The 27,294-nt window shown below is 37.1% G+C and overlaps 1 protein-coding gene across 2 annotated transcripts; it reads left to right on the forward strand.

Annotated features, from left to right (window-relative positions):
• The first annotated feature begins 1,481 nt into the window (after positions 1-1,481).
• Positions 1,482-27,284, forward strand: rspo1 (R-spondin 1). 2 transcript variants are annotated; one of them, XM_053632975.1, is made up of 6 exons: positions 1,482-1,710; positions 6,863-7,438; positions 11,372-11,566; positions 16,790-16,933; positions 18,105-18,317; positions 25,744-27,284. In XM_053632975.1, exons 2-6 carry the CDS (start codon positions 7,342-7,344, stop codon positions 25,896-25,898), a joined length of 804 nt encoding a protein of 267 aa, XP_053488950.1. In that variant the 5' UTR covers positions 1,482-1,710; positions 6,863-7,341; the 3' UTR covers positions 25,899-27,284. The 2 variants fall into 2 exon arrangements, with proteins under 2 accessions (XP_053488950.1, XP_053488959.1); XM_053632984.1 differs by having other exon boundaries at positions 11,375-11,566.
• Positions 27,285-27,294: the final 10 nt, after the last annotated feature.

Consider the following 27,294-nt stretch of genomic DNA (forward strand, 5'->3'; position numbering starts at 1 on the left):
AGGTGCAAAAACTTTGATACGTTTTGCACCATCTGGTAGTTTAAGTACTACTACTACCACTACTACTATTACTACTACTACTACTACTACTACTATTATTACTACTACTACTACTACTACTACGACTACTACTACTTTCTTCTTCTTCTTCTTCTGATTATTATTATTATCTTTATTGTTATTATTATCTTTATTATTATTATTATTATTATTATTATTATTATTATTATTATGGAACATGAAACAACAATAACAATAATAAAAAGACTAATACAGAAACAACTTGCAGCATCCTTGTTCTAAAGAAACACATTTGTATAACCCCATGTCATGCAAGGCTAGTTTATATGAATGCAATTCTGTTGTAAACAGTGCAACCTCAGTAACATGGCTGAGCCAGAGCTCGTTAGAGAACTCTCCTGCTCTTTATTAGCCAATGGCACGCACCCTCGACTAAACACACTGAACCGGTGCTAGGATTTCTCAACAACTCATAAGGAAAGAGGAAATTCATTTGATTATGGGTATGGCTCCTTTGAAGTAGCTCACGAACTTTGAATTATTTTTGACATGGTACAAAATCCAGGTAACAATTTGGAGCCTCTTAATAGGGGGCTGTTATTTCCGACTTTCCAAGTGTGTTATAATCAATGGCCAAAATGCACCATATGTTAGCATAGTTACCAGATTCAGTTTGATTTTGACAAAAAACTAAATATGTTTAGCATATTGTGATAGTTTACCCAGCTGAAACCCAAATGTCAATAATCATATGGGATCTTATATATACAGTCTGTAACTGTGTCAACTGATAAACTAATATTAGTTTAATCAGGAGCACTGATCCATCTTTATTACAGTGTAATTTCATTCAGTTGCTCAGGTCTGTTGCTGTGAATTAGATTGAATCAAAGAGAAAATGGATGTGTATGAAAATGAAAGAAGTAAGGTTTTGTTTTTCATACTAGCTCCTTGGGTCCAATATGGAACATGATGGAAGATGTGTAGTTTCACATAAAAATCTGAATTCAGTTATTTCTGTAGGAGGTCAGTGCAAAAAAAGGGGTTTATTTTTCTCAAATTCACCACAGGAACAGCATTCCACCTATGAGTCCAGTGCTGTTTTTTTCTCTTCTGTGTTGTGAATGCGTGTGTGTGCGTGTGCTATTGGGGTGGGGCCAGCTCCGTCTCCCGCGTGATAGAATTGCACTAGATGGAGTTGGATGCAAACTCCCAGAGACAGAGCGAGAGAGAGAGAGAGAGAGAGAGAGAGAGAGAGAGAGAGAGCGAGAGCTAGGCTCTCCACACACAGCTGGATGCTGTCCGGCTTTTAAAAGGGGATTTATGTGGAGCTTACTTTAGAATGACTACAGAGAACTGCACAATAAACAAGACCTTTTTAGGGCTGTAAATGCAGCTCAATTGAATTAGGAAATAATTACAAAAATATTTATTATAAAAGGTGATCATTTTTCCACATTTGCAAATTTAATTTAATTTTTTTTGCACACCTTGCTTAATTGTTCAAAGGGGATATCTGACAAGCATAAAAGTTTGGGGTACAAATAGGTAAAAGAGCACTAATGTGACATATTTGTCCCATTCCAGTGTAAAGAAGTAAACTATATCATTTGAAACCTAGTACGGATATCCACACAGTCTACTCTGAGATCCTGTTTGAGAGAGAATGGGTCTCCTAGCACACAACAGGTATGATGAACTACAACTTTCTTCTGTATGTATGAAATTTTAATTAATCAGAAATGTATCAGATTTTAGAAAACTGATATCACTATGCTGGACAATTTGGCAAGGTTGGATTATGCTTATTCTTTTTATTCTTTTATTGTACAAAAAGACATATGTTTCACTTATTTGTAAGAAACCTATAGCCTCTTGAGATAAACGATCAGGTTAGACAAACACTGATGTAAATCTAAGTTATGTGAATGTAATGTAAAGTGAATTCAAATATGTAGGGTAATATAATATATATTTGTTTTCAAAACAAGCTTTATTATAAAATTAAAATTCAGAAATATCATGTTCTTGAAATAATGGGCTAATGTTATTAGACACAATGGTACGTGTGTTTGCCTGTTTTGGAGGTTGTGTGTCAAGTTGAAATATGAGACAGCTTAAATGACTCCATCTGAGACTATTAAATATCCTGTTTGTTTTAGGACATACTCTATATTTTATTCTCCTTTATGAGTTTTGAAGGAGCATGCACATTTAAGGAACAGCAGACTGGGAGCTGAGGATTTATTTTGGCACTATGCACTTGACCGTGTTGATCTGCCTGTTGATAAGAGGAGCTGTGAGCTGGAGGACAGACTTATATCATTCACCTTGGTCTCTCGCTCCCTGCCCCGACCTCAGTGGTCAGCGTTAAATCTAGTACTTTTTTTTTTTCAAGTAAAAGAGTGAACGCTGAAGGAGAGGGAGATTCTCTTTTTGTTTGTTTGTTATTTATTTAACAAATGCATGCTGCTTTTGGCTAATTTTTCTCACTTTATTTGTGGATATTAAATGTTAATTTTCTGTTTGCATCCCATTCTCATTGTACACCATACTTCACTTTTGCTGGTATTTTGCTAATATTGGCACAGACAATGTAACAAGCAAAGTTAAGAAAAGTAGAATAAGTGAAAAGTGAAATTAATATCATTAGTGTTAAATTTGTTTTTGGCAATATATGCAAAATACAGTGTGCTGTACAGTATGTTCCGAGCAATATATGCAGAGAGGACAGTACGTTTAAGGTAACCTTTACAGTTGAACTTTATGCATCAATTTCTTGTCAGATATCTTTTTAAAGAGACATCTCAAACATAATTGGGTAGAGACAACTGCTAAAAGCAGAGCCAGTATGTCTTTTAAGTGCCAGTGTGGCTTTTAACTTGTCGTACTACTGGGGATAGAACAGACCAGACATCTACTTTACTTTGTTCTGTGCTTTATTACTGACTGTGTTTACAGCCTGTTTATTGCCCTGGTGTTTTCATTCATCCGCCTCAACTTGCAGTTGAATCTAGTATTCAGTGAATTATGAAGGTCTGTAAGGGTTTTGGTACTGAAATGGAAAATAATGCACAATATACAAAACAAAAATAGGGCAAAGCTGGAACTCCTGGATATATTGGATTTACTAAACATACTCTGGTGTTTAGGGCTTATATTATTACACAGTTGAAAGAATAGATTATTTGTATGCTCTCTTGAAGTATCTCCCTTGTTGGCAGTTCTCTCTCAATGCTACTTAAATAATTAATAAATTAAAAGGACTTACAAAGCGAGCAATTTAATCTCCTGATTGTTGGATGAAGGGTTTCAGTTGCTAGTCTCAGTTTGTTGTTTGGGTGAAAGGAAGCAGTGGGGAAGAACGAGACTCCAATCTATCAGATGCGGAAGCAAAGACAGAAAGAAGTTGAAGAATGCCTCAATAAGACAAAGCCGTCTCTAAGCTGCCTTATTAGGAGAGAAATAAACATTATAGTATGACATTTCCAAGTAGATTAAAATGTACCTCTCTCTCTTTCTCATGAAAGTTTAAAACTATTCATAATCGCGTTGTTTAAATAAATCTAACATTTCCCTTCCCTAAAAGACCAGTTGGCTTTTTAGAATGCTGGAAACTATCTTGCATGATGGCTCATCTCTGGAAGTCTCCTTTGTCTTTTGGTTCCAGGGCGATGGCATATTCCCGTGTCAGACATGACACATCTCTCCCAATTAATATCTTCAGCTTAGCTCTCAAACAGCAGGCTCTGAGAGTTTTTGGCTCATGCTAATAAATATGAGGAAGGTGTTGAAGACATTTGTCTAATATTCATCATGAAAGACAAATAAACATTGAAAATACATTCTCTGGGGCAGAGTAGAAGGTAATGTTGTGAAAATGATAGAACCTTAATGGCTTATCCTTAGAGATATTCATCTAATGGTTAATGTGGTCTGTGGATATATGTTGGTCAATGTCTCTGTGTATGTTAGCAATCACATTTTTGGCCACACTGTCTGCTTTAGGCAAGAGAAAGAGAATGTGGCTCTCTGGCTTTCTGAAGCACTATTCCATTGGATATGTTTTAGGAAGTAACTTGACATTCCCCATTTTTACCAGTGTGACGTTCTGTATGAATTCTCTGAAGTGATTAATTAAAACACCTGCAGGTATAGCAGTATATACAGTGGACCTGGGTTCACTTCAACAAAGCGGTTTGAATCTAATATGTTGTTCGCATGCTACATGTTTCTCATTTTACAGTAGAAATTCAAAGTGTTTAGCACAGAGTGGAGGGTACATTATCAGATATGGTGAACAAGGTTGCTTGTGACTCCAGTCCACTAGACATCAGTGGGGATATAATTATATCCATTTATTATTATATCCACCTTTATGTATTTTAGTATGTTCAGAACCAACATACAGTATGCTTCCTTTACTTTCAAAATTATGGTATATCCAAAGGAACTGTTCCCTAATATGGCCCTAGATACCTCCAGGCATAAAGTGCCTCTTGCGCAGTTTCAGACTAGATACCTATTTCCACTTGAATTTGAGAAACAGCTTTTCCAAATTTCTGTTCATCTTTCTTATATTGAGTTTGGGTTCATTTGATGACTGACTCTTGATGTTTCTGTCTTCAGAGTGAAGAAGACATACTTCTGTGTACTCATTCCCCCCCCCCAAAATATTAAGTAAACATGTGTTTTACTCTTGATTTGTTAAAGGGCATTGACCAAAACTATTTATGGCATTTGTTTCATGATGTTATGACTGCTACACATGAAACACAATGCATTCTATTGCACTAAATGTTTAACTGTAAGGGTTATGGATGAAAAAGACAGCATTATGAAAGTATAACATAAAACTACAGATTGTAATATACAATGTGTCCCAAAAGTGTCCAGACATAGGGGAAATTAACACTTTTTTTTGTTTAGCAAAATGTAACTTTATATACTGAACACCCTTTACATGACTGCCATTTCTTTGTAAGCCCACACGGAGTCACAGTTTGGCAACAGTGTTGTGTGTGATGTGCTTGCCATGTATCCTGTTAAAGTCCATCACAACCTTTGCTCAGGTAAATATGAACAAAGAAGGCTGTGATAAATTGTCTTTATTGTTTAACCTTTTGATATTTTGGTTAAAAAATTCACACAAATACACTGCACTCATGGATATCAAACAACTGCAAACACAACACAGGTTTATCACAAAAAACTTTCTTAATTTCTCCTGGAATGCCTGATGAGGTTGGAGAATACATGGTAAGGGATCTGAGAGCATTCCTCCATACAGAATCTCTCTAGATCCTTCAAATCTCGAGGTCCACGCTGGTGAACGCTCTTCTTCAGTTCACTCCACAGGTTTTCTATGGGTTTCAAGTCAGGGGACTGGGATGGCCATGGCAGGACCTTGATTTTGTGGTCAGTAAACCATTGCTGTGTTGATTTTGATGTATGTTTTGGATCATAGTCCTGCTGGAAGATCCAATCACGACCCATTTTAAGCTTTCTGGCAGAGGCAGTCAGGATTTCATTCAATATCTGTTGATATTTGATAGAGTCAAGGATGTCATGAATCTTAACAAAATGTCCAGGTCCTCTGGAAGAAAAACAGCCCCAAAACATTAAAGAGCCACCACCATATTTAACCGTGGACATGTGGGACTTTTCCATATGGCTACCTCTCTGTGTGCGCTAAAACCACCTCTATTATTTATTGCAAAAAAGCTCTATTTTGGTTTCATCTGACCATAGAACCTGATCCCATTTGAAGTTCCAGTAGTGTCTGGCAAACTGAAGACACTCGAGAGTAGAGGCTTTTTTCTTGAAACCCTTCCAAACATTTTGTGGTGATGTTGGTGACTTCGGTGACTTCGGTTGGTGATGTTGGTGACTTCGGAGACTTTCTGACCCCAAGACGCAACTAACTTCTAAAAATCTCCAGCTGTGATCCTTGGAAATTTTTTGGCCACTCGAACCATCCTCTTCACAGTGTGTTGAGACAATATAGACACACATCCTCTTCCAGGTTGATTCATAACATTTCCAGTTGACTGGAACTTCTTAATTATTGCTCTGATGGTGGAAATGGGCATTTTCAATGCTAGTGCTATTTTCTTATAGCCACTTCACATTTTGTGAAGCTCAACAACCTTTTGCTGCACATCACAGCTATATTCCTTGGTCTTACCTATTGTTATGAATGGCTAAGAGAATTTGGCCTATGTTACCTCAGATTTATACCCCTGTGGAACAGGACATCATGGTTGATCAATTTCCTGTTCCTAGTCATCCAGGTGTACTAACAAAATGTAAAATATCAATGGGAATATACTTATATGAAGTGTATTTTTCTCATATGAATTCATTGGGGTGATAATAATTATGGCACAATTATATTTAACAAAGATTTTTTTTGATAAACCTGTGTTGTGTTTGCAATTGTTTTATTTAAATGAGAGCAGAGTATTTTTGTGTTTTTTTTTTTTAAACAAAAGGGTAAACAATGAAAACAATTTTTCACAGCCTTCTTTGCTCTTATTTACCAAGGGTGCCAATATTAGTGGAGGGCACTGTATGTATGAAGGCTTTTGGGGAACCCTGTAGATTTGGTTAACATTTTGTGTAAGATGCAAGCATTCAAGAGTGCAGCTTAGTCTGTCAAATATTCGTAATTTAGCAGAAAGCTTAACAGAACACTTTTTCATGGGTGATTTTTTTTTTTTTTTTTTTTTTTTAAAATCTCCTTAAGTATTTAAGTAGCTTAATGTTCATGTCTAATGATGTTTTTCTACCCCTCTACCACTCCTCTCTCATCCACTTCTATCTCTCTCTCCCATGGCAGGGCTTGGCACTGACAGATACACTGTCACACATAGGAGTGCAGAAGCTCGCTCCATTTTTTGGCACTCCCCCTCCTTCTCCTAGCATCTCTAATAAGACACATGCTCCTGGGCTGGGCTGTTCACTCACACCAGCCTTTCCTGGCTTCTGCTGCTACGCATTACACACTCCTTACAGTCCTGCATGGCTTCATGGGTGGAAGAGTTGTGCCCTTTCTGCTCACACTTTCATCATCTCACCGTCTAGCTGTACAGCTGAGCCCAGCACTGCACCCCCAATTCCCTCTCATCTTTACCCTCTGCGTTATGGCTTGTGCCCTGGGTGTGTTTGGATTTGCAGCTGTATTACTCCCTGCCCAAGGAAGGGCAATCCACAGTGGGCAGTAAACAGATCCACCTGCCTCATCTTGGTAAAGGGGGACACCTCGCCACATCCGTCTGCCTGCAGGGGGAGTGCCAGCACCGCTGGGCAGCAGGGACTATGCAGTTGGGACTGCTGGCGTTGGTGGTGGTCTTTCTCAGCTCTATGGGTTACAGCGACAGCCTCAAGATCCCCAGAGGAAGGAGGCAGAGACACAGTGAGTCATCACATCTGTGTTAGTCTCATTTGTTCTTTTTCTTACAGGCCATCTCTCGGTCTTGTTTAGTTTTTAGTTCTGTGCTTTTAGTACTGGAATGATTGGCATAGCAGAACGTTTGATTATCAAAAAGAGATGTAAATGCTACATGACAAACTACAACTAGGATAATATAAGATCATAATATATAATGTATAACTGCTATAATCAGCCGTGTGTGGTGTCTCTGTCTCTCATCACAAAGTAGTGGTTGGCTAGTGGTACAACACTGAGCTCTATTTGTTAATATAACTGCAACTAAATGTAAATATATATTACATTTGTTTATTTTAAACACATATTGTTTGCTCTAAAGGTTAGTTTAGTTACAATTTTTCCTCTTCAAGTGCCTCGACATTGGATTATGTTAAGCTTCTTGTAGTTAGTTAGAGTGTGTATCATTCAGTTAAGAGATTTCTGATGTATTATTATGAATTGGATAAACAAAACTTTTCAAAATATATATAGTATTTATAGTATTTGCAAGCATACATAAATAGATGTGACCACAGGATATTTATGGATAGTGTTTCTGTTTAAAACCTCCAGCTTTCAGCAAGATCATGTGCACCTGCAATGAAAGGCTTGGATACAAAACTGTAGCATTAGAATTAAACCGTTTTTATTGTGGAATACTATATTCCAGTTTGAAATATTATACAAATGACAGTTCCTTCTATGCTGTCAGAGCTTTTATGTCAAATAAAAGAAAATTCCTGATAAAGATTTGCAATTAAATTTTTTCATTTTTTTTTAAATCAATGCAATATTACAGTTACTGTATATTTTTGCAAAAAAACACAAAAAACTATCAGATGACAGTTTTATATAGAGGATAATCTCTATATAAAAATACAATCTTTGTATAAAAATGTCAGTAGTATAAACTCACTAGAGAGTGATAAAGATAATTAAAGAATTGTGGCTTAGCAGAACAGGGTCTTGCAATAGTCTTGTATAGTTGCAATGGTCTTGCAACTTCTAAAAATAGGCACTAAAGTAAGAATGCATGGACTGATTTCTGTGGCTTGTTAATTAACAACATACATGTTTCTGACATTACCACTTTATAATACAAAGTTATTGGATAATCACTTCCTGCACCACAGAACTTTACAGGGTGAAATAAATCATAAGCCATATTCTTTCAGGACGGTTCTGAAACTTAATGCAGCTGACCAACAAATATGCCTAAAATCCATGATGACATTTCTTTTAATATTGTTCAATCAATTTTATATACAAAATGGTTCTAACTGCTATTTCACAACACACTATTCTACTAGCAAAATGTTAGTACTTTTGGCAAGCTGAAAAAGCCTGAATCAGCACAACACAACATCTACATTTTGTCTGTGTTTTGGTAATAGTACAGACTGCTTATGTAATTTGTAATTCTGGAAATCATGTCATATAAAGTATTTATAGTAGCAACAGATGGGACATAAAGGGTTTTTCAAAATTTTGACTAATTCTATAATTCTCTTATTGAGGGGACTTTAAAATGAAATATTTTTTAAAACTTCTTTCTCCTTTTCTAGTTAAGGTTAAATATAACATACACCTGCGTTTAATTAAACATTTGCCTCAAATTCTAATATTGTTTCAGAAATCTTATCATATAATCCTAATAATTATTGTTTTCTTTTTTTTAAATAAAAAAAATTCATGGGACTAAACTCCTTCTCATCTTGGATTGTAGCGATGTCACCAAATGTTTGCTATTTCAACCAGCTTTCCACACATAGCATTCCTGAAAAATCTGAGGTTTGTGTGCTTTCTGGCCAGAACTGACTTTTGGTCCAGAATTGTTTCAGTTGTGATGTCCAGCTAAGCTGATCAAGATTTCTGTTTTCATTTAAGGAGAAAAGACACAGTTTATTTGTCCTCTGTTCATCTATTAACTCCAGGATGGTTGGTTGGTTGGAGTTGGTTGCAGGTTTATGTTTGATCAATTAATATGTAGATGATACGTAGATGAGACATAAAAGGTATTCAAATTTTGTTCGTCATACTCAGATTATGCTCCCATTCCCAATCTGCCAAGAAATAACCTCCTACAGTACATAGGTGGTCGCTGCGGTCTTCCTTTGTATTGTGTTGAGCTAACCAGTATTCCATAAACTCAATCCAAACAGTGATTTCATGGAATCATCTATCATGTTAGTTCCATATTTGTTGTTTCTCCTGAGTTTTTCCCCCCCCTTAGCTCAGAGGGAGGGGAAGGAATGCAGAAAGAAGAATGCCGTTGTGCTTGATGAGACTCTGGACCAGAAATGTAAAGGGTCCTGTAGATCCTAATATGTTCAGACTCATTTCAATTCATATTGATTTGAAAATTCTGAGGCATGATTCTGAGTTTCATAGGCGAACAGTATGGCTCCCTTGGTTGCTATTTTATTATATATTTTGTTGATAACTGGGAAAGAACTTTAATCTCTGGTGGTTGTTTTTTATTGAGGGGCATGATTTATATTTATGTAACGAATCTTTAGAACACAAAGAGGGACAAGGAGAATGTTTTACACAGATGTTTTTCTAGATCTCAAAGGTTTCAGCACAATTTCTTCATATTCCTGTGGTTTTCTGGCCGTATGTTCAGTTTTTACTGCTTCTACTGCCTTAAACAGTTGTAAGGATGAGAAAAAACACAACAGGTAGAGTTCCTGTTGGTTGTTAGAACTGATTCAAACTCCTTGCAATCTCTGTATGATAAAAATGAGATGTAACATTAAACATGCTCTAATGCAATGGACCATCCATGCATTTTTGCTAAATATTGTGGGATAGTGTTTTCTTTATCATTATTAGTACTGTCAGAGGTATGGCTTACTGCCTGTATGTAACCTCATGCCATATTGCAGAGGTCACAGTGGGCACAGCTGATTCACAAGGGTTTATTTTTGACGCTTTTACCATACACTTTATCTTTACCAGACAGACTTTGCTGATGAATTGCACTGAGTGTGTGTATATTTAGACCTGAGAGCACATAGGACTGTAAATCAGTGCAGATGACCGTGGTTTTGACAGCAATTGGCCCCAAAAACAGGATGTGCATTTTGTGTAATCATTTATTTATGCTATTGGCTACAGAGACTAACATTTTTGGACCATGCTAGAAAAGAAACTGCAAGCATGTATGCATGAAGGACGAACGTGAGCATTTGCGTGAGGTTCTCCATTGGTGTCAGTTATCAGGTTCCTGAGTGTTTGTATTCCTGGAATGATAGGAAACTGTATCTAATGAAATGACTGGAAGAAAATAGAATTGGTTTGTGATCTCCTCTCTTTCATAAGCATGCCGATCTTGTTACTGGAATTGTTGTGAGGGCTGAGTCACTGTGTTCACCCGTGAGGGTTGTGATATCAATACCTGATTTGCAATATACTAGTATGAGATGTCCTTCCAGAAATATGCATGCTTCTTTAGAAAAAATCTGTTCAGTATTTGTGACAGGCTGATTCAAATAAATAGTGTAAAGAGACTTAAACAATGCTGTTTTACTTTATGTGATACTTAAGTGTGCTCTGAGTTGAATTAGTTACAGACATTAACGTGTGTAACATGATTAATCACTGCCAGGTTTATTGCCTCGTGCCCTTAAGCACCTTTAAGGGAAAAGTCAATATCTTATACTCCCTTAAAAGTGCTTTAGGCCATGAGGCAGTAAACTTGGCAATGATTAATCTTGTTACACACAAGTTAATGTGAACATAGAAGACTACCTTCTTTACTTGTTTTTTGAATAGTCATATTCATGCCTATAGAATTAGCATTAGAATAAGAATAATTAGAATTAACATTGAGGAAACATTTTAATAACATTGCAATAATATTCTATCCTTTGTTTCTGTCTCCATTTATCTGATTCTGTTCTGTCTGGGCCCCAGCAGCAAGTACTGAAGTGCCGGCATCATGCTCCAGTGGCTGTGAAAGCTGCTCTGAATACAATGGATGCACAAAATGTCGACCACGACTTTTCATCCTCTTGGAAAGAAACGACATCCGTCAGACAGGGGTGTGCCTTGCTACTTGTCCTGTTGGATATTACGGCATTCGAAATCGGGATGTGAACAGGTGCACACGTGAGTATTGCTGTGTTTTTTAAACATTATTCTGGAGAATCTGTCTGATCTTTACAGGAACTAAAGAAACATTTAACCTAATAGGTTTAAGCTTGGAGGAACTAGCAGTAACTGAAAGTCTGCTCCAAAGCTTGTGTTTCCTGCCAACCAGAGCTCCACCAGTGGCATTAAATCAGTGTGTCTTACTGAGCCAGTGATCTGTTTTCTCTTACTTTGTGGGTGAAAAACAGCAATTGGGGGAAAAAATCAAAAGCAAAACACTGGTAGGATACTGTTTGTCTGTCTCTGTAAGGAAGTCTACATTAGTACGTTGGCCTGTAAATACAGAGTTCATGCAAGTTCGCCAAACTGACCACATTTTTGTACTCAAGCATTTAGAGCTCTCTGTATTTTTTAATGACAGTTGGATGTTACTTTTATTCTATCAGGTAATGTTACATTAATTGAACTTCATTATTATTATTATTATTATTATTATTATTATTATTATTATTATTACAGCTTCAAGCAGAATTTTCGTGGGGCCAACCACCCAGATTCTGTGAGCTGCACATTCACAGACGTGCTACAATTTTTGCATAAGCAATCACAAGAAAGCAGAGCTATAACTTGGCAAAGAGATTCAAGAATGATTTGTAGTTTCACAAATTTGCCAGTCCATTATGGGAGAATGGCTTTGAATAACAGAGTTCCTTTGATAACATTTGTTTAGACAGGTCTTGTGATGTGATGTGAGCCAAATTTGGTGCAGATTGGACACAAATTGGAGAAGTAGCAAATTGGCACTGAGGTGGAAGCATTTTTGGCTTGTTATGTTAACTTTTGACCAGTCACTGGCACTATCATGAAATTTGTTGCATAACTTCAGGGCATGGTCGTCAGGAGGCCTACGAATAATTGTGCCAGTGTGCAATGTTGTTGCCAAGATACAGCCTCACTTCCTGTTTGGTGGCTTCACTGTCAGAAGTGTTGGCACATTATGGGTCTGGAATATCTACATTCTTTAATACATTTTTCAAGTTTGCTCAGAATATGTTGTACGCCTAATTTGGTGTTGATTGGACATAATTGAACAAAACAGTTTTTGATAAAATCCAAGATGGTCGACAGAAAGTACACTTGAATATCAGATGTTTTTTTTGTGAATTCAGTTCCACATACCCCAATGAATTACAGGAAAAATGAACGGTGAATTTAGCACAAATTATATCAAAAGATACAAGGAAAAAAAGTAAGTAGTTACAGTTCTTTACCACAAATTGATATTGTCATGAAGCTTCTTGATTACATTCAGGGTGTGGTCCTGAATATACTTATCAAGTTTCATGATGCTACATAGATGATACATTGCTGAGCTTCACCCTGGTTTTGAATATTAAATTTGGAGGAGGAGTAGCAAAAATGGCACTTAGATGTAAGCATATATAGCATGTTATTGTAAATATGAACAGTGGGTGGTGCTGTCATAAAAATAGTTGCATAGCCTCAGCTCATGGTCCTGAAGGTGCCTACCAAGTTTTGCATCATTTAGCAAAGTTGTTGCTCAAATATAGCCTCACATCTGGTATGGCAGCTTCGCTGTCAGATTTGTTGGCCCATCATGGGCAAACCATTTGGAATATTTAAAATACTTTTCATAACTTTTGTGAGGCTTACTCTGAAGATAATGTGTGCCAAATTTGGTGATGACAGGACAAAATTTGTAGGAGAAGTAGTGAAGAAACAACTTTTGAAAAAATCCAAGGTGGCGGAAAATCTAATTAGGGATGCCTGACGTTTTTGGACACTTGGTTCAAAAGTTATGACCATAAACATACTTTTAAACATAATTAGGCCCAAATTTGACCCGATGGTTGCCCTAGAGTGTTGGCAGCACTTGGCCCAAATTTGGTCAGAATGTTCCTGAGACCCTTCCCAATCAGTGTGCCAATTTTTTTTTTTTTTTTCACCAGATTATGCTATGAGCTGCCATAGACACCCTAGCCAGAACAAGAAAAGACAAAGACAAATAATAAGAAGAAAAAGGTACAACATCAATAGGGTGCCTATGCACTTTCAATGCTTGGCCCCCTAAAAATAATAAATATTTGATGTTCCTGTGGCTGAATTATTCCCATGTAAAAAAAACAAAAACAAAAAAAGAAAAAAAAAAAACAAGAAAGCCCTTGTCCAATTGTAAATTTCATTAACCTCTTCCACCTTTAGGTAGGGGCATATTTTGATAGCCAATTAGTGTGAAATACAGTTTGGGCTCATTATATTTTGCTTCTGGAAGAAAATTATGGCTTTTGTTTTGCAAGATACACTCTTGCATCACATCACTTAATCTATCTCAGATGTCAGATGTTGGTTTGAATAAGTTGTTTTCTAAATGGTCATTAAATGTAATCTCAATTCAGACGTGACAGTGAAGGGTATCAGCCGGCAGTGTTTGTGTTTTAAAAACCGAAGCTATGGTCTTTCTCACACTGTAGATAATAACTCTTTTCCATAATCCTTCATACCAGCAGGATCTCACAGTGGCATTATAAGAATTTCCTTTATCCAACCCATGAAATATACAAGTGATTAGGGTTAAGGTGTGGGGTGAATTTAGTTTATATATTAATAGGATCAATTATATTAAATCCAAGAAAATTGTTTAAGTTCATTAGAACCTCTGCAAATTTTAGGAGCTTGGGTAGTCTAGACAGATTTGCAGGTGGGTTTGTTAAAATTTATTGTGTCCACAACTGTGGTTTCCCATAAACATTACTATTCAAACTACTGGAATTGATTTAATATGTAATATTTCTACTTTAACTTGTGCTTTTAACTCACTCCTGTTAAAGAATTACAAAATGGAAAAAAATACTGCACATGAAATTTGTTTATTCTGATGGTGTCAAAGGTTCATCTAAAATATGCTCTAAAAGACTCACACTGTTGTGCTGAATTCAGTTACAGTGCATGTTTGCCTTCATTTCAACCTTGCTGCTTTCCTTGTTACATTCACTGGCTTACATGTTTTAATTTATTTTAATTAAATCAGCTGCTTGTATTGAGTCTCTCTTCTAACTCTAACAAGACTGGAATTTATTTTACATAGATCATAAAACAATCAAGTGTTTGAAACATTTTAAAATCTTGCCCGATGTTAATTTGGTTTATTATTTTCATTCAGATAATTGGGTACATGTATTTAACATTATGTAACATGGCTGAATTAAACATTTACTTTCCTGTAATTTTAGGATTAGATAATAGTGATGGTTGGGAAACACATACTAGTGTTGTTGGTAGGTGTCTGTTTTTCATTCCCACTGTGTTCATAATTGCCCCCTATTTAAAAGCAGTTTGGATGTTTGACTATAGAAGCTGAGCTTGTAATGAGTGCAAAGAGCTGTACACACTTCTGATGTGCAGGACTCTTGGACTGGATTTGTTCAACTCACCCCTTCTACTTGTTAAGAGGGGATGCTTCTAAAAGGTTTTGGATATTATGTATGGTATAGCTTAATGCCAACATATATCATCTCCCTAGATGAGTGTCACCCCTCCCCCTTCACCAATAAATATTCCAACAGCAGTTACTCAGTTATTCAGCCTGGATGTTTCACACATGATGTTTCTAGAATAACCTAACTTCATCTCAGGAAGGGTGAAAATATACAGTCCCCTCTGAAAGTATTGAAAATCAAGGCCAATTCTTTTGTTTTTGATATACAATCAAACAAAAAGTTTTGGTTTGAGATCAAAAGATGAATATGGGACAATAGATCAGAAATGTTAATTTCCTAATAGTTATGTCTAAACATATTAAACAACTTAATATATGGCACTTTTTGTTTGGGCTAACCCATTTTTCAAGTGATCAAAAATATTAGAACATGTGACTGACAGGTATTTCTTGTTGCCCAGGCGTGCCCTGTTAGATTGATTGTTTAAACAGTTAATAGCTCTGAATGTCTACTCTTGGTTTGAGCCCTGGGTTTAGCCTCTGGCAACTGTATTTGTTGTTCAAAAGGATAAATCTGAAAGAGAAAGAAACCACTAGTGTACTAATAACCATCAAACAGGTCAGCCAAAGAAATCAAAAACAGTTTACAGAAACACTGTGAGAACAGTGAACCCCCCCTCCAAAACAGCAGTCAGTGACATCACAAACTCAATCAATAGGGCAGGGGTGAAGGTATCACACTCTACTTTTTGAAGAAGACTTTGAGAGCAGAAATATAGAGACCATACCACAAGATGCAAACCACTCATCAGCAGTAAGAATGGGAAAGCCAGATTGGAATTTGTGATGAGCCACAAAAGTTCTGGAACCAAGATTAACCTCTACCAAAGTGATGGAAATGCCAAAGTGTGCAGAAAGAAAGGATCTGCTCACAATCCAAAACATACAAGCTCACCGGTCAAGCATGGTGGAGGTAGTGTCATGGCTTGGGCTTGCATGGCTGCTTCTGGAATGGAATCAGTAATCTTTATTGATGATGTAACACATGATGGTAGCAGCAGAATGAATTCAGAAGTCAATTTATAGAGGAATGCATCCAATCTAATAGGAAGGAACTTCATCATGTAGCAAGACCATGACCCAAAACACACTGCCAACTCAACAAAAGACACCAGGTTAAGAAAGTGGAACGTTTTAGACTGGCCAAGTCAATCACCAGACCTTAACCCAGCTGAGCTGCATTTCACCTCTTGAAGAAGAGCCTGAAGGAAGAAACTCTCAAAACAAACTGAAAGAAGCGGCACTACAAAACAATCACAATAGAAAAATGCAACAGTTCGGAGATGTCAGTGGGTTGCCAGTTTGATGCAGTTATTACAAGCAAGGGATGTGCAGCCAAATATTAAATGTTATTGACTTTAATTTACTATCTTTTCCAATACTTTTACTCACCTAAAAATTGGGTGGTCTGACACCAAACATATCTAGATGTAAATATCAGGAAATGAAAGCTGAAATTCTGGTCTATTATCTCATCGTCATCTTTTGAACTCAAACCCAAAGGTCTTCACTGTATACTATAAAAAAAAAAAAGAAGAGAGAAAAAAGAATTGGCCTTGCTATTCCAATACTGCATATTATGTATCTAGAGGACTGTATATTATGTATCTATTTCACTCATCATAGAGGATAGATAGATACAAAGTATTACATAATATTAAACAGTTAAGCTGCTCCAGACGTTTCCTTTAATGCCATGACTTTATTTATCTTTTTTTTTTCAGAATGCAAAATAGAAAACTGCGCTGAATGTTTCAGTCGATCATTTTGCGCAAAATGTAAGGAGGGCTTATATTCATACAGTGGCCGGTGTTACCACAGCTGCCCTGAAGGCTTAAACACTGTCAACAGCACCATGGAGTGTGTAGGTGAGTGGAAATGTCAATCAAAAAGCTGACATGCATTTCTGATCTTTACATGTATATGTATATTCCTCAGCTGCTTCTAACCAATTCTCCTTAATGTCCATGTCATTTAATTAACAAAAACGAATGCAAAGACACAAGAATTCCAGGCTGATTTGATATGGTATGAATGCTAATTGGTGGTAATCTCATATTTTAACCATTCAGTAAATTCAATCCTCCTAAACTGCGATAAAGATTCTGTCCATAAAAGGTTAAATTATAAGTTAGCTTTGGGATGACAACGTAGATAGTAGTATTGTAGATATAATATCACTTTCATATGAGGTGGTATTTGAGATTGGTGGACATTCAAGAAATGAAATTGTTTCCAAACATTGGGAAGGTAGACATGGGTGTTGAAAGTACACAGAATGAAATTCACTTGGGATTCTCCAGTCTTTTTTAAAAAGCATATCCAACTCGCATTATTTTATAATATCACCTTTCCTTCACTGCAAAGCAATCATGGTATTGGCAAAAGAGGAAGCCTGGTGGAATACTCTGTTCTCCTTTTTTTCCCTGTGGTTTCTCAATCACCAGCAAACGGAAATTTGGAGAGAGTCCTGCTGGATGATAAGGGCTTTATTGATTTGTTCTGAAAATTGTTCTGTCATAAGCAAGCAAACCCAGTGCTAATAGTATTACTCTCAGAGGCTGAGCTCTGGCTCCCCCAAGATGCTTGGCCTTTACATGGAGAGCTTTAACTCCTAAGGTAACATTTTGGCATCAGCCATGTTGTCTTATCTAAATCAATACTCATGAAAACCTCAATAAGAACAAATGTTCAAATTTAATCTGCGATTGAAAACAGCTGAGAATACATGGAATGCTTAAGCAGAGCTTGACAGTGTGTCATAAGGTTGGCTAAAAACAAAACCTGCCACAAATAATCATAACAAAATTTCTCCCATTTAGTGAAGAGAAATGAGACTGTGAGTGATGCTGGATATTACCAATCTGAATCTCTGCCATGAAGTCCATAGGGTTCACTGATATGTTTTCCTCAATATTTGTTAGAAAACCCTGACCTGGAGCTAAGGCACTGAGTCAACCTAATACTGGAATAAAATAAATGCTTGCCCCTCAGGAACAAGGCCTATATGATTCACGTTATCCTTGTTATTCATTCTAGTGCGATGTGAGCTGGGTGAATGGAGTCCATGGGGCCCTTGCATGAAGAAAAACAAAACATGTGGTTTCAAAAAGGGCAGCCAAAGTCGTAAGAGGGAGCCTACACAGCCCCCTAGTCCGGCCACCATCAGTTGGTCTGCATCTCTTTCTACCTGTGCTCCTGAGACTGAGACACAGAAATGCAGTGTGCCGAAGAGGATCCCCTGTGGAAAAGGTAAGCTTGAGGGAGATCTCAGAAAACATGAAAACTCACACAAATATGAAGATATGAATTTAGCTGTAAGACTTGAAAAGCATATTTAAGACTGAGCCCTGGCTTCCCCAATCAACACAAATATTTGCTTTCTGAAACTGTAAGAGTTCAGATGTATATCTGTTAGCAGTCAGCACTTGTAACCATGGCCACCTCCCCAAAGACCCACAAGTATCCCAAGCATAACTCCTTTTCCATAAAATGGGATGGCGCAGTAGAATATTTTTACACATTGTAACTTGGTCACAGCATCCATAAGCTAATTTAAATTTGTGAATATAAACAGTAAGCAAACTGCAACACAAATGAAGATTCTTTAAAGATAAGCTTGGTTTTATAGTTTTCATGTCAGTGTTTTCATAGAGATCTAAGAGATGTAGTGAAACTATCTAGACCTAAAAGCAACTTTTTATGTAACTGATCCCTCAGTTCACCTTTCTTGCATTTCAGAAACTAAACATGTTTTAGTCATTTTTCACCACATATCTTATTTATACTTTGGAGAAAAGGAAAATTTATTGTGCATTTATATGAAAATACCACCTTTAATTTGTCAGTTTGCTATAGTAACAAAAATAACACACCAGTGCAATACATCAGCACTTTTACAGAAGGTGCTTTGATGTTTTTGACTTGGACCATTTATTAACTCATAACTTTTGCTTGACGACTCATTAACACATAACGCACTAGTCTGCAACATTACATAAGTTTCTTAATCTTTTATTCTTGTCGGCTGAGGAGCATGTTCTTCAGGGGAGAAGTGGGCTCCATGCTGGACCGGATATGACAGCAAAATCTGAGAAATGAAAGGCAAATTTACACTGCATGACGCCCTCCTTGTGGAAAGAATTTCAACCTTGGGTCCATAAGAATAATTAACAGTGAAATATTATAAACTACCCCATAAAAGTGTTACCGTGCCTGCCAAATTTCTAAACTTGGTGACTACTTGTCGGAAAGTGAATGGTAAGACAGCGCCATGTTGCTCAGATGGGGCTTGACATGTGCAAAGCATTTGTTTGCAGTTATTCTTCAAAAAAATAAAAATAAAGCTCAGATGTGATAATTTTGAGCTGTGTCTGTAATTTTCCTCTCACACTTGTACTTTTTAACTCAGATTTGCGGTGTAAATATGGGAGTAATCATTCTGTTCCGTAAATTAATGTGTAGATTTTTCATGTGTGTAAATGTGCACCATGGGTTAAATTAGCAAGGCTGTGAATACATCTGCTGCAATTGGCTGACATGGCTGCTGTAAAAATCACAGGGGGGCAGCTCTTGTATAACATCAGTGATTTACTGGTCTGCAGATCTCACGCTTTGTGTCGATTTGGCTGAGCTCTCACTCTTTTCCCTCCCTTTCCTGTAGCTTAATAAATAGGTTTGCACGAAAACAGAATTTGCTGAACGAGTCATTGCCTTTGTCAGGCACCAGTGTTTAGGTTGGATTGAGGGGAGCTGTAATCACTGCTGTCATAAATAAATAGAGCCCCATTAGTGGTTTATCAGAGGTGAGCTAATGACTGTCTTACATGCTAAGCCTGAGGCTAGGATTCCACTCCTGCTTAGTGATGGGGCATTGCTCTCTTTAAACTCATGTTAGCCCGCAAATAATCATTATCTGAATCTAGGCACATTGGGAACTTATTGCTACTAAATTCCTTTCGTGAGTAGGAGTGTTTTCTGCACAAGTGAATATTATTACAGAGACCCTATTAAACTAGAATAAGTTATGCAAAACACACATACATGCCCGGTACGCAGCAGGTTAGCAAAGTGGCAGGAAAATAGCCCAAATAATCACACGCAATGTCTTATTGTTTAGTTTTGTGCCACTCTCTTGTTCTACAATCAGAAGTAATTCAAATCGTTATGGATTTTGTTGCAAAAGTTAAACTCCATTAAACGGTTTAGCATGTTTAGAATTGTACTGCCAAAATAAGTTTTTAAAAAATAAAACCTGACTACAGTATGAGATCACTCTAATGTCTAGTCAAGTTTTTATCATGAAATTAAAGAGATTAAAGGTAATCATATTTTACATATTAGAGTTGAGATGTTTACGGAACATGATAGAAAATCATAGAATAATCTTATTACATTGTGTGAAAGTAATATTAATTTCACAAAACAACCTCGACAAGGAACATTTGTATGAACACAATGGACCATATTCAGAGTTGGCAACAACATAACGAGTCCACAAGTTATGTCAATATGTCAATATTTAAGTCAAAATTTATGCATTATGTGTTCAGAAATGGGTTAAGCACCTGCAGTGCTTAATTTGTAAATCTGCAAATTTGTAAAACTTAATAGCAGTGAGTAATCTCAGTAATAAGGGAAACATTTGTCAATTGCATATTCTATCAGCTTATGGGCCGTTACCTCAGTTAGCTACAAAACACATTTGCCCAAAAGCACTTCTAAAACAAAGCTACTTTTCATACAGTAAGCGTACTTACAATAAACTAACATTAACTGCACAACATAATCAAGAAAAAATCGTCTTACCCAAAACAAAATATAACAGAAAGTTGTCATGTCAGTGTCCTCCTACTCTTCCCTGTGTCCCTTACGTATCCATGAGCGCACAAATGTCTCGGGATTGAACTTTGAACGCGGTGGACACACGATGTTCAAAAACATCAGAGACGAGATGTCTTGGATGAGAAGGGATCCACGTTGCGCCCTACAAATGCGATTGATTTTAGATAAACCCTGCTTGCGTCCACTCAAGATCGGTGTGGTATTCACAGTAGCCAACAACTGCCTCAGTCCTTCTGGAACTTTTTGTCTATTTGAGTACCTGTACTCCCTAAAAGCACAGATGACTGTACATGGACTGTTAACTGTATTTACATCTGGGCAGTCAATCTCACTTTCAACGCCATGCACACGTTGACAATGTTTAGCCTCGTAAGCGCTTCTGAAAACCTTGCACAATCAGGCTAGCATTATCACTGCTAGTCGTGGGAACGGCCACCAAACTGCTTCATCTGTGAACTACTGCTGCTCGCTCTCTTGGACTCTTGCCTTTTTAGTATTTTGTTTGTGTTGTTAAAAATGCTGGTAATGATAACGGCTTTCTTTGTGTCATGACACACTACAATGCATGCTATGTGACTGTAGGCTTCGCTTTGTGATAATGAATTCAGGTGAACTTTGAACTGATTAAGTAATGTGAAAGATGCTATTGATAGGCCATTAGCAATATTTGAGCATTTCCATTGGCATTTTTTGTTGCTGTTCTGTATTACTTTTGGTGAATTAAAAACTTAAACTATTTGTTTTGATAATATTGCTGCGGGAGACTGTATATCCATCTGCAGAGATGTCGGATCCGCATAAAAAGGTGTGCTATATTTTAGAGGTGCCGGTTCGTGTTCCAGCAGGATCCGGCTCAAATTAAGTTCTGAGCACCTACTTAAATCGACTTTCTATGTGTGCCTTTGAAATTATGCAAATAGAAGCATCTGAAACAGGGCTTTATAATAGCTTCTAGACCACTGCCTTTAAACACAAGCACTTGCTTTTAAGCCTGAAAAAGATCTGGGATTAAAAAATGCAGATGGAAGCAGGAAATTGTGTTTTTACTTCGCTGTCAAATACTACTATGATGTAACACATGAGGACTCTTCCCAGGTTTGGCTCTGGATCCACTTTGACCCTGACCAGATGAAAGTGGTTAATGAAGATTGATTGAATGAATGAATTAATAAATAAATGAATGAAGCATAAACACAAGAGACAATTTAAAAATGAAAAATAAAAAAGATGATATATGAATGAAAAAATGACAAGCATTGAAATAAACATCTAATTCTGCATGTGTCTAGTATATTGCCGGCATATTGGCAAATTCTGAAACAATTGAAGTGATTCATGAAAGATCAGGGCATTTATAAAGATATGCACAAAAATCCTAAATGTAGATGCATGACTGTTTCTTACAAGTTCCTACAAAAGATTTCTAAAATGCCCATATGCATGAAATGAGAGTAGGCAAGCCAAGCAGCACAGAGAAGTGCTGGAAAGTGCTTCTCAACAGGACATACAAGCCTAAAGTCAATATAAAAGGGTAAAAGAATAAATGGTAATAAATGAGTCAGAAAGAAGAAGTGGTTGGCCAATTATACCAATGATTAAATTTATATGAATGGTACAGTCTGGCATCTTGCATAATCAAATCTACTGCAGGTTCTGAACATGAACCGTTAGCAGAAAAAAGACATAACAATTCTAATTATATTTTAAAACAGTTTTTATATAAAATCTGATCACCTATTACATTTAAACCACTGACAGGTGACGTGAATAACATTGATTATCTCGTTACAATGGAACCTGTTAAGGGGTGGGATATATATGTAAAATTGTAAAAATTTCACACACACACACACACACACACACACACATATATATATATATAATTTTACAAAACACTGCAAAAATTGTTCAGAAATGGTTCGAGGAACATGACAAAGAATTCAAGGGGTTCACTTGGCCTCCAAATTCTACAGATCTCAATCCAATCAAGCATCTGTGGGATGTGCTGACAAACAAGTCTGATCCATCGAGGCCCCACCTCACAACTTACACAGGACTTAAAGGATCTGCTGCTAACGTCTTGGTGCCAGATACCAAAGCACACCTTCAGAGGTCTTGTGGAGTCCAGGCCTCAAATCATCAGAGCCGTTTTGTGTAGGGTGACTTACACAAAATTAGGCAGGTGGTTTTAACGTCATGGCTGATTGGTGAATATGAAGAATGAATACAATTCAGCCTAGTTCACACTACATGATTTTAAGCCCGATTTGCAAGTCATAGAGCTCGCCAACAAAACCCCTTTTTTTTGTCAGTGCTCGCCAATCGGCAGTCGATCTTTATGTGTCAATGACGCATCACCGACACATCGCCGAGGCATTGATGACACGACACAGATATTTGGCATTCTAAATCTCTGGAGCTGTCGGGCAACTCCACATCCTGTGGTGTGAAAAGTGTCGTCACTGGCAGTGATTGCGGCGACAAGCTACAGCCCATGAGAGAGCAAGACATGGTGTGAGGTCACTGTGAGGAAGGGAAACCCGCGAAACCTTCTTTCCACGAAACAGGCCTTTTATTACAAAACATTTTTTATTCACTTCCAACTCTCTGTAGCGCACACAATCCCTGCTGCCCGCGTGTGCTAATCCATTCTTTCACCCACTTTCTTTGTTTGTTCCTTTTTGTGGTTTCTTCAGCACAAATCATGTGCAAACAGCTCTCACCGCTTGTTTCTGTCCTACGTCCATCTTCAAATAAACAATTCCTGTTTCGCATGTGGTTTTCGCATAATATATCCGTGTCGCTTCTCACGTGTTTTCGTGACAAAACGTAGTTTGGATGCCAGATAGAGTCGTCGGGTGGCAGAGCCGTTGTCAGATCGTGTAGTGTGTCCCCGGGCAATCATGTAGTGTGAACACCACAACGACTTCATGACTCCAGATTACAAGAAAGCAAGTCGTGTAGCGTGAACAGCACAGCAAGCTGCCGACAGAGAAAGTCGTATAATGTGAACTTAGCTGTAAACAGTGATTGCTGCCACTTAGGAACAAGCATTTTGTATTTAGATGTTTCAAACTTTGTTTTAGGAACTATGTGTGTGTCAGTCTGTGAAAAAAAACATTGGATGTTGTGATGGTTGAATTCTGGCAGATAGCCAAAAAAGGCAATTTAATGGCAAAGTAGAGATTTTATGCCTATAGCATACTTTGACACCAAGTTTAAGAAACTATAAATATATTTCACCAAAACAACATTGAAATGTTTTTCATTTACTGTTTAATCTTGCCTGAGCTATCTTCCTACAAATATCATGTTGTGTAAGAAACCAGTTTAACAACCACAGTAGTAAAGAGATCTAAAACCATGGTAACTAAGTGTTATTTCCTCACACAGTGAATGTCATGCTTTGATAAGTTTTGGATAGCTATGTGCTGTAGTGAAATGGAAATAAACCTAACCAATTTAGTTTGTAATTAGACACCTGCTGTCAAAATGTCGGTGATGTGCCTGCACTGCACTAGGAATGGAATCTGTTTTTTCCTCCCTTTTCATTTTGGGGGAAATCAGAAATGAAAGCTATAATGTTACTTATAAAATTCATAAAATACATGCGAAAGAGAAACATATTTCATTTCAGGGACGTATCTAGTTGTAAAGAACTAATGTATATTATAGAGTAAAAAAATGGTGAATGGTGACCATGTGAAGAGCTTTCCCACACATATGAATCAATTATAAGGACTTATAAGTTATAGGTATGTAAAAAGCACAGATCTGGAATAATGACCCAAAGACCTTCATGCTTCACACCCTTATCACTTAGAGAAAATTAGATACTGTTGGTGCTTATATAATGGTTTTGTGAAAACCATTCCCCACCACCAAAGTCAGCAGACTGTTTTTCAAGACACAGAACAGACAAGTTGTTTTTGGCTATGTACGATATAAGGCCTTAAGATGAAAAGTACACCGGGGTTGAGGAGTACAGTGTGGCTGTAAGTCTCATGTCATCAAACATAGAGCAAATGCTCTCCAGCCCCATATGAGTGTTGACTTGGTTTCCAGGGAACATCTAGAATCACAACACTAACTTCATAACAAACATCAGTCAGCACAGAAGCTCTGACTTCTCTTTACAGTAGTGCTAGTGAGGCTGGGGCCTGTGCTCCTTTCCCCATGTATTTGACCATTGAAGTGATTCTTGGATCCTAACCAGGCTGGTTCAGATGTTACAGTGTGCATATGAGTCTGCTTCTACATGTGTGACTTCTGAGCACCATTATAATAACATTTAAAACAGTTAATCTCAGACCTGCTGAATATGCTATGTTATCATAATCAGGCCTTTCATCTATGACTTTTCACATTCACACTTGCTGTTATTTCCCTTTCTGACCCTATGACTCTGAAAGCCTTTCTAATGGATGTTTGTACTGATGAAGTGGTTATGCACTTAAAATAAGTGGCAGATGCATACACACACAAAGCTTTGTTGGAAGAGAGTGTGAGAAGGATGACTGCCGGGAAGTAGTAGGGTAGTAGGGTGTCAGGTTCTTGATTATTATTGTCTGGACCACAGTTATGGCTTAAAGGCTGCTGTTGTATGTCTGCTGTCAACTTTGAACTGTGCTGTCTTGCATCATAATGACATTTAGAAACTGGTGTGCCCTCTTTCTTTAGAAACAAAGTTGATTATAGTAAAAATATTTTACATTTGGAAACATGTCAGTTAATTAGACTCATGCTTGACTAATATATAAGTTGTTTAAAACAAATTCAGGCAATAGTAAATTAAGTGCTGTAAAGATGATTTTTTTTTGCTTGTCTTATTCAGGAGACAAGGGGACAACGCCTAAGAACCAAGGAACGTTAAATGGCAAAAACCGTGGTCGAGACTCAAAGGAAAGTAACAAAGGGGGAGGCAAGAGGAAAAAGGCCCACAGTCCAACTACTACTGCTCCATCAATGATAACAAGCACCATCACTTGACCTGAAAGTGGCATATGGTGGGCCAAAATTTGGAAAGATGGTCCACCCTGAAAGGCTGCTGAGTGTTACTTAATTGTGTCACTATCAGACTGATGTTGAAAAGGAATAATAATGCTGCTGCACATTCATGAAAATGCTCAAAGGGAACTGGAGGATTGCTGCAATAAGTAATAAAGTATGTACTGTTTATGTTAGACATAGGGAAAAGATGTTTCTTTGTGCAATTGGAAGCACTTTGAAAGACTGCCCTAAAATGAAGGATCATTCTTTTGTAAACAGTGTTTTGTGGGTGAAATACTATATATATGTCCCGCTTTTATATTTGACTAAAGACTTCTATGCTCACATTATGAAAGATACTTCAAATGATCCTTCCTTCCAAACACATTAGCTTGTTGCTCTTTTCCAAATCTTACATTGATTCATTTTCTCGTGTTGGCTCTGCTTTATTTTGTGAAAAGTACCAATCAAAAGCAGGAATCGATACACTTCTTCTCTTTATATTTCTGTTGTATAATGAACCCAAAGAAAATCACTGGAACTAATTTCTGTTTTTGTTGTAAAACTTTGTGTTTTTTTCTTCTCTTTTAAAAAACATTTTTGGCAAAATGATTACAAATCAGCAAAAATAGGATGTCTAAAGACAGGACAAACCTAATCCTTGGTTTCTTAGGCAAACATTTTTCACTTCTAGCTATCTTTGTATAACGAAAGACTGATCAAAGAGAACAATAATCCACACAAACAGAGTAATGAATGTATGTTTGATTTGGCTGGGAGCAGTGAGCTGTGTTTGTGTTCAGACAGAAAGATGGATAAACATTGTGATCAGAAGAGTTTGTTAGGAATTGCATCTAACATACACCTGTATTGGGTCAGTATATGTGTGTGTGTGTGCATGTGTGTGTGTGTGTGTGTGTGTGTGTGTGTGTGTGTGTGTGTGTGTGTGTGTGAGAGAGAGAGAGAGAGAGAGAGAGGAGGCAATAGGAACATTGTATGAGCACATTATTTCACTAGCATTTATGCACAGCACATCTACATACCACATGTCTCATCAGTTATTATACATATCTTTACAACAGGTTCAGCTATATTTAGCAAATAATCCATACAGTTCAGACATATACAGCACTATCAGAGAAGACAATGCTCTAGCACATAAGTGATGCATTTCTACTTACACTGAGTTTTTGTAGCAAATTTTGACATAAGAATACTGGTTTCTTTAGTAGATACTGAGCATGGACATTCCTGTTGTGGTGTCTTACTGAAATTGTCTACTTCAGTGTATGTTGATCATGATTACTTAATACAATATTAATACAGTATACCTTATGTTATTGTATATCTTATTATTTGAAATTCCTGCATAAAATAAAATCTAGATATTACATTT

This window comes from Ictalurus furcatus, chromosome 1 (assembly GCF_023375685.1).
Source record: "Ictalurus furcatus strain D&B chromosome 1, Billie_1.0, whole genome shotgun sequence".
NCBI lineage: Eukaryota > Metazoa > Chordata > Actinopteri > Siluriformes > Ictaluridae > Ictalurus > Ictalurus furcatus.

Coding starts and splice junctions, on each gene's coding strand:
- rspo1 (XM_053632975.1), top strand. CDS start 7,342: ATGCAGTTGGGACTGCTGGCGTTGGTGGTGGTCTTTCTCAGCTCTATG. Junction 7,439..11,371: donor AGGAAGGAGGCAGAGACACA/GTGAGTCATCAC, acceptor TCTGGGCCCCAG/CAGCAAGTACTGAAGTGCCG. Junction 18,318..25,743: donor GAGGATCCCCTGTGGAAAAG/GTAAGCTTGAGG, acceptor TGTCTTATTCAG/GAGACAAGGGGACAACGCCT.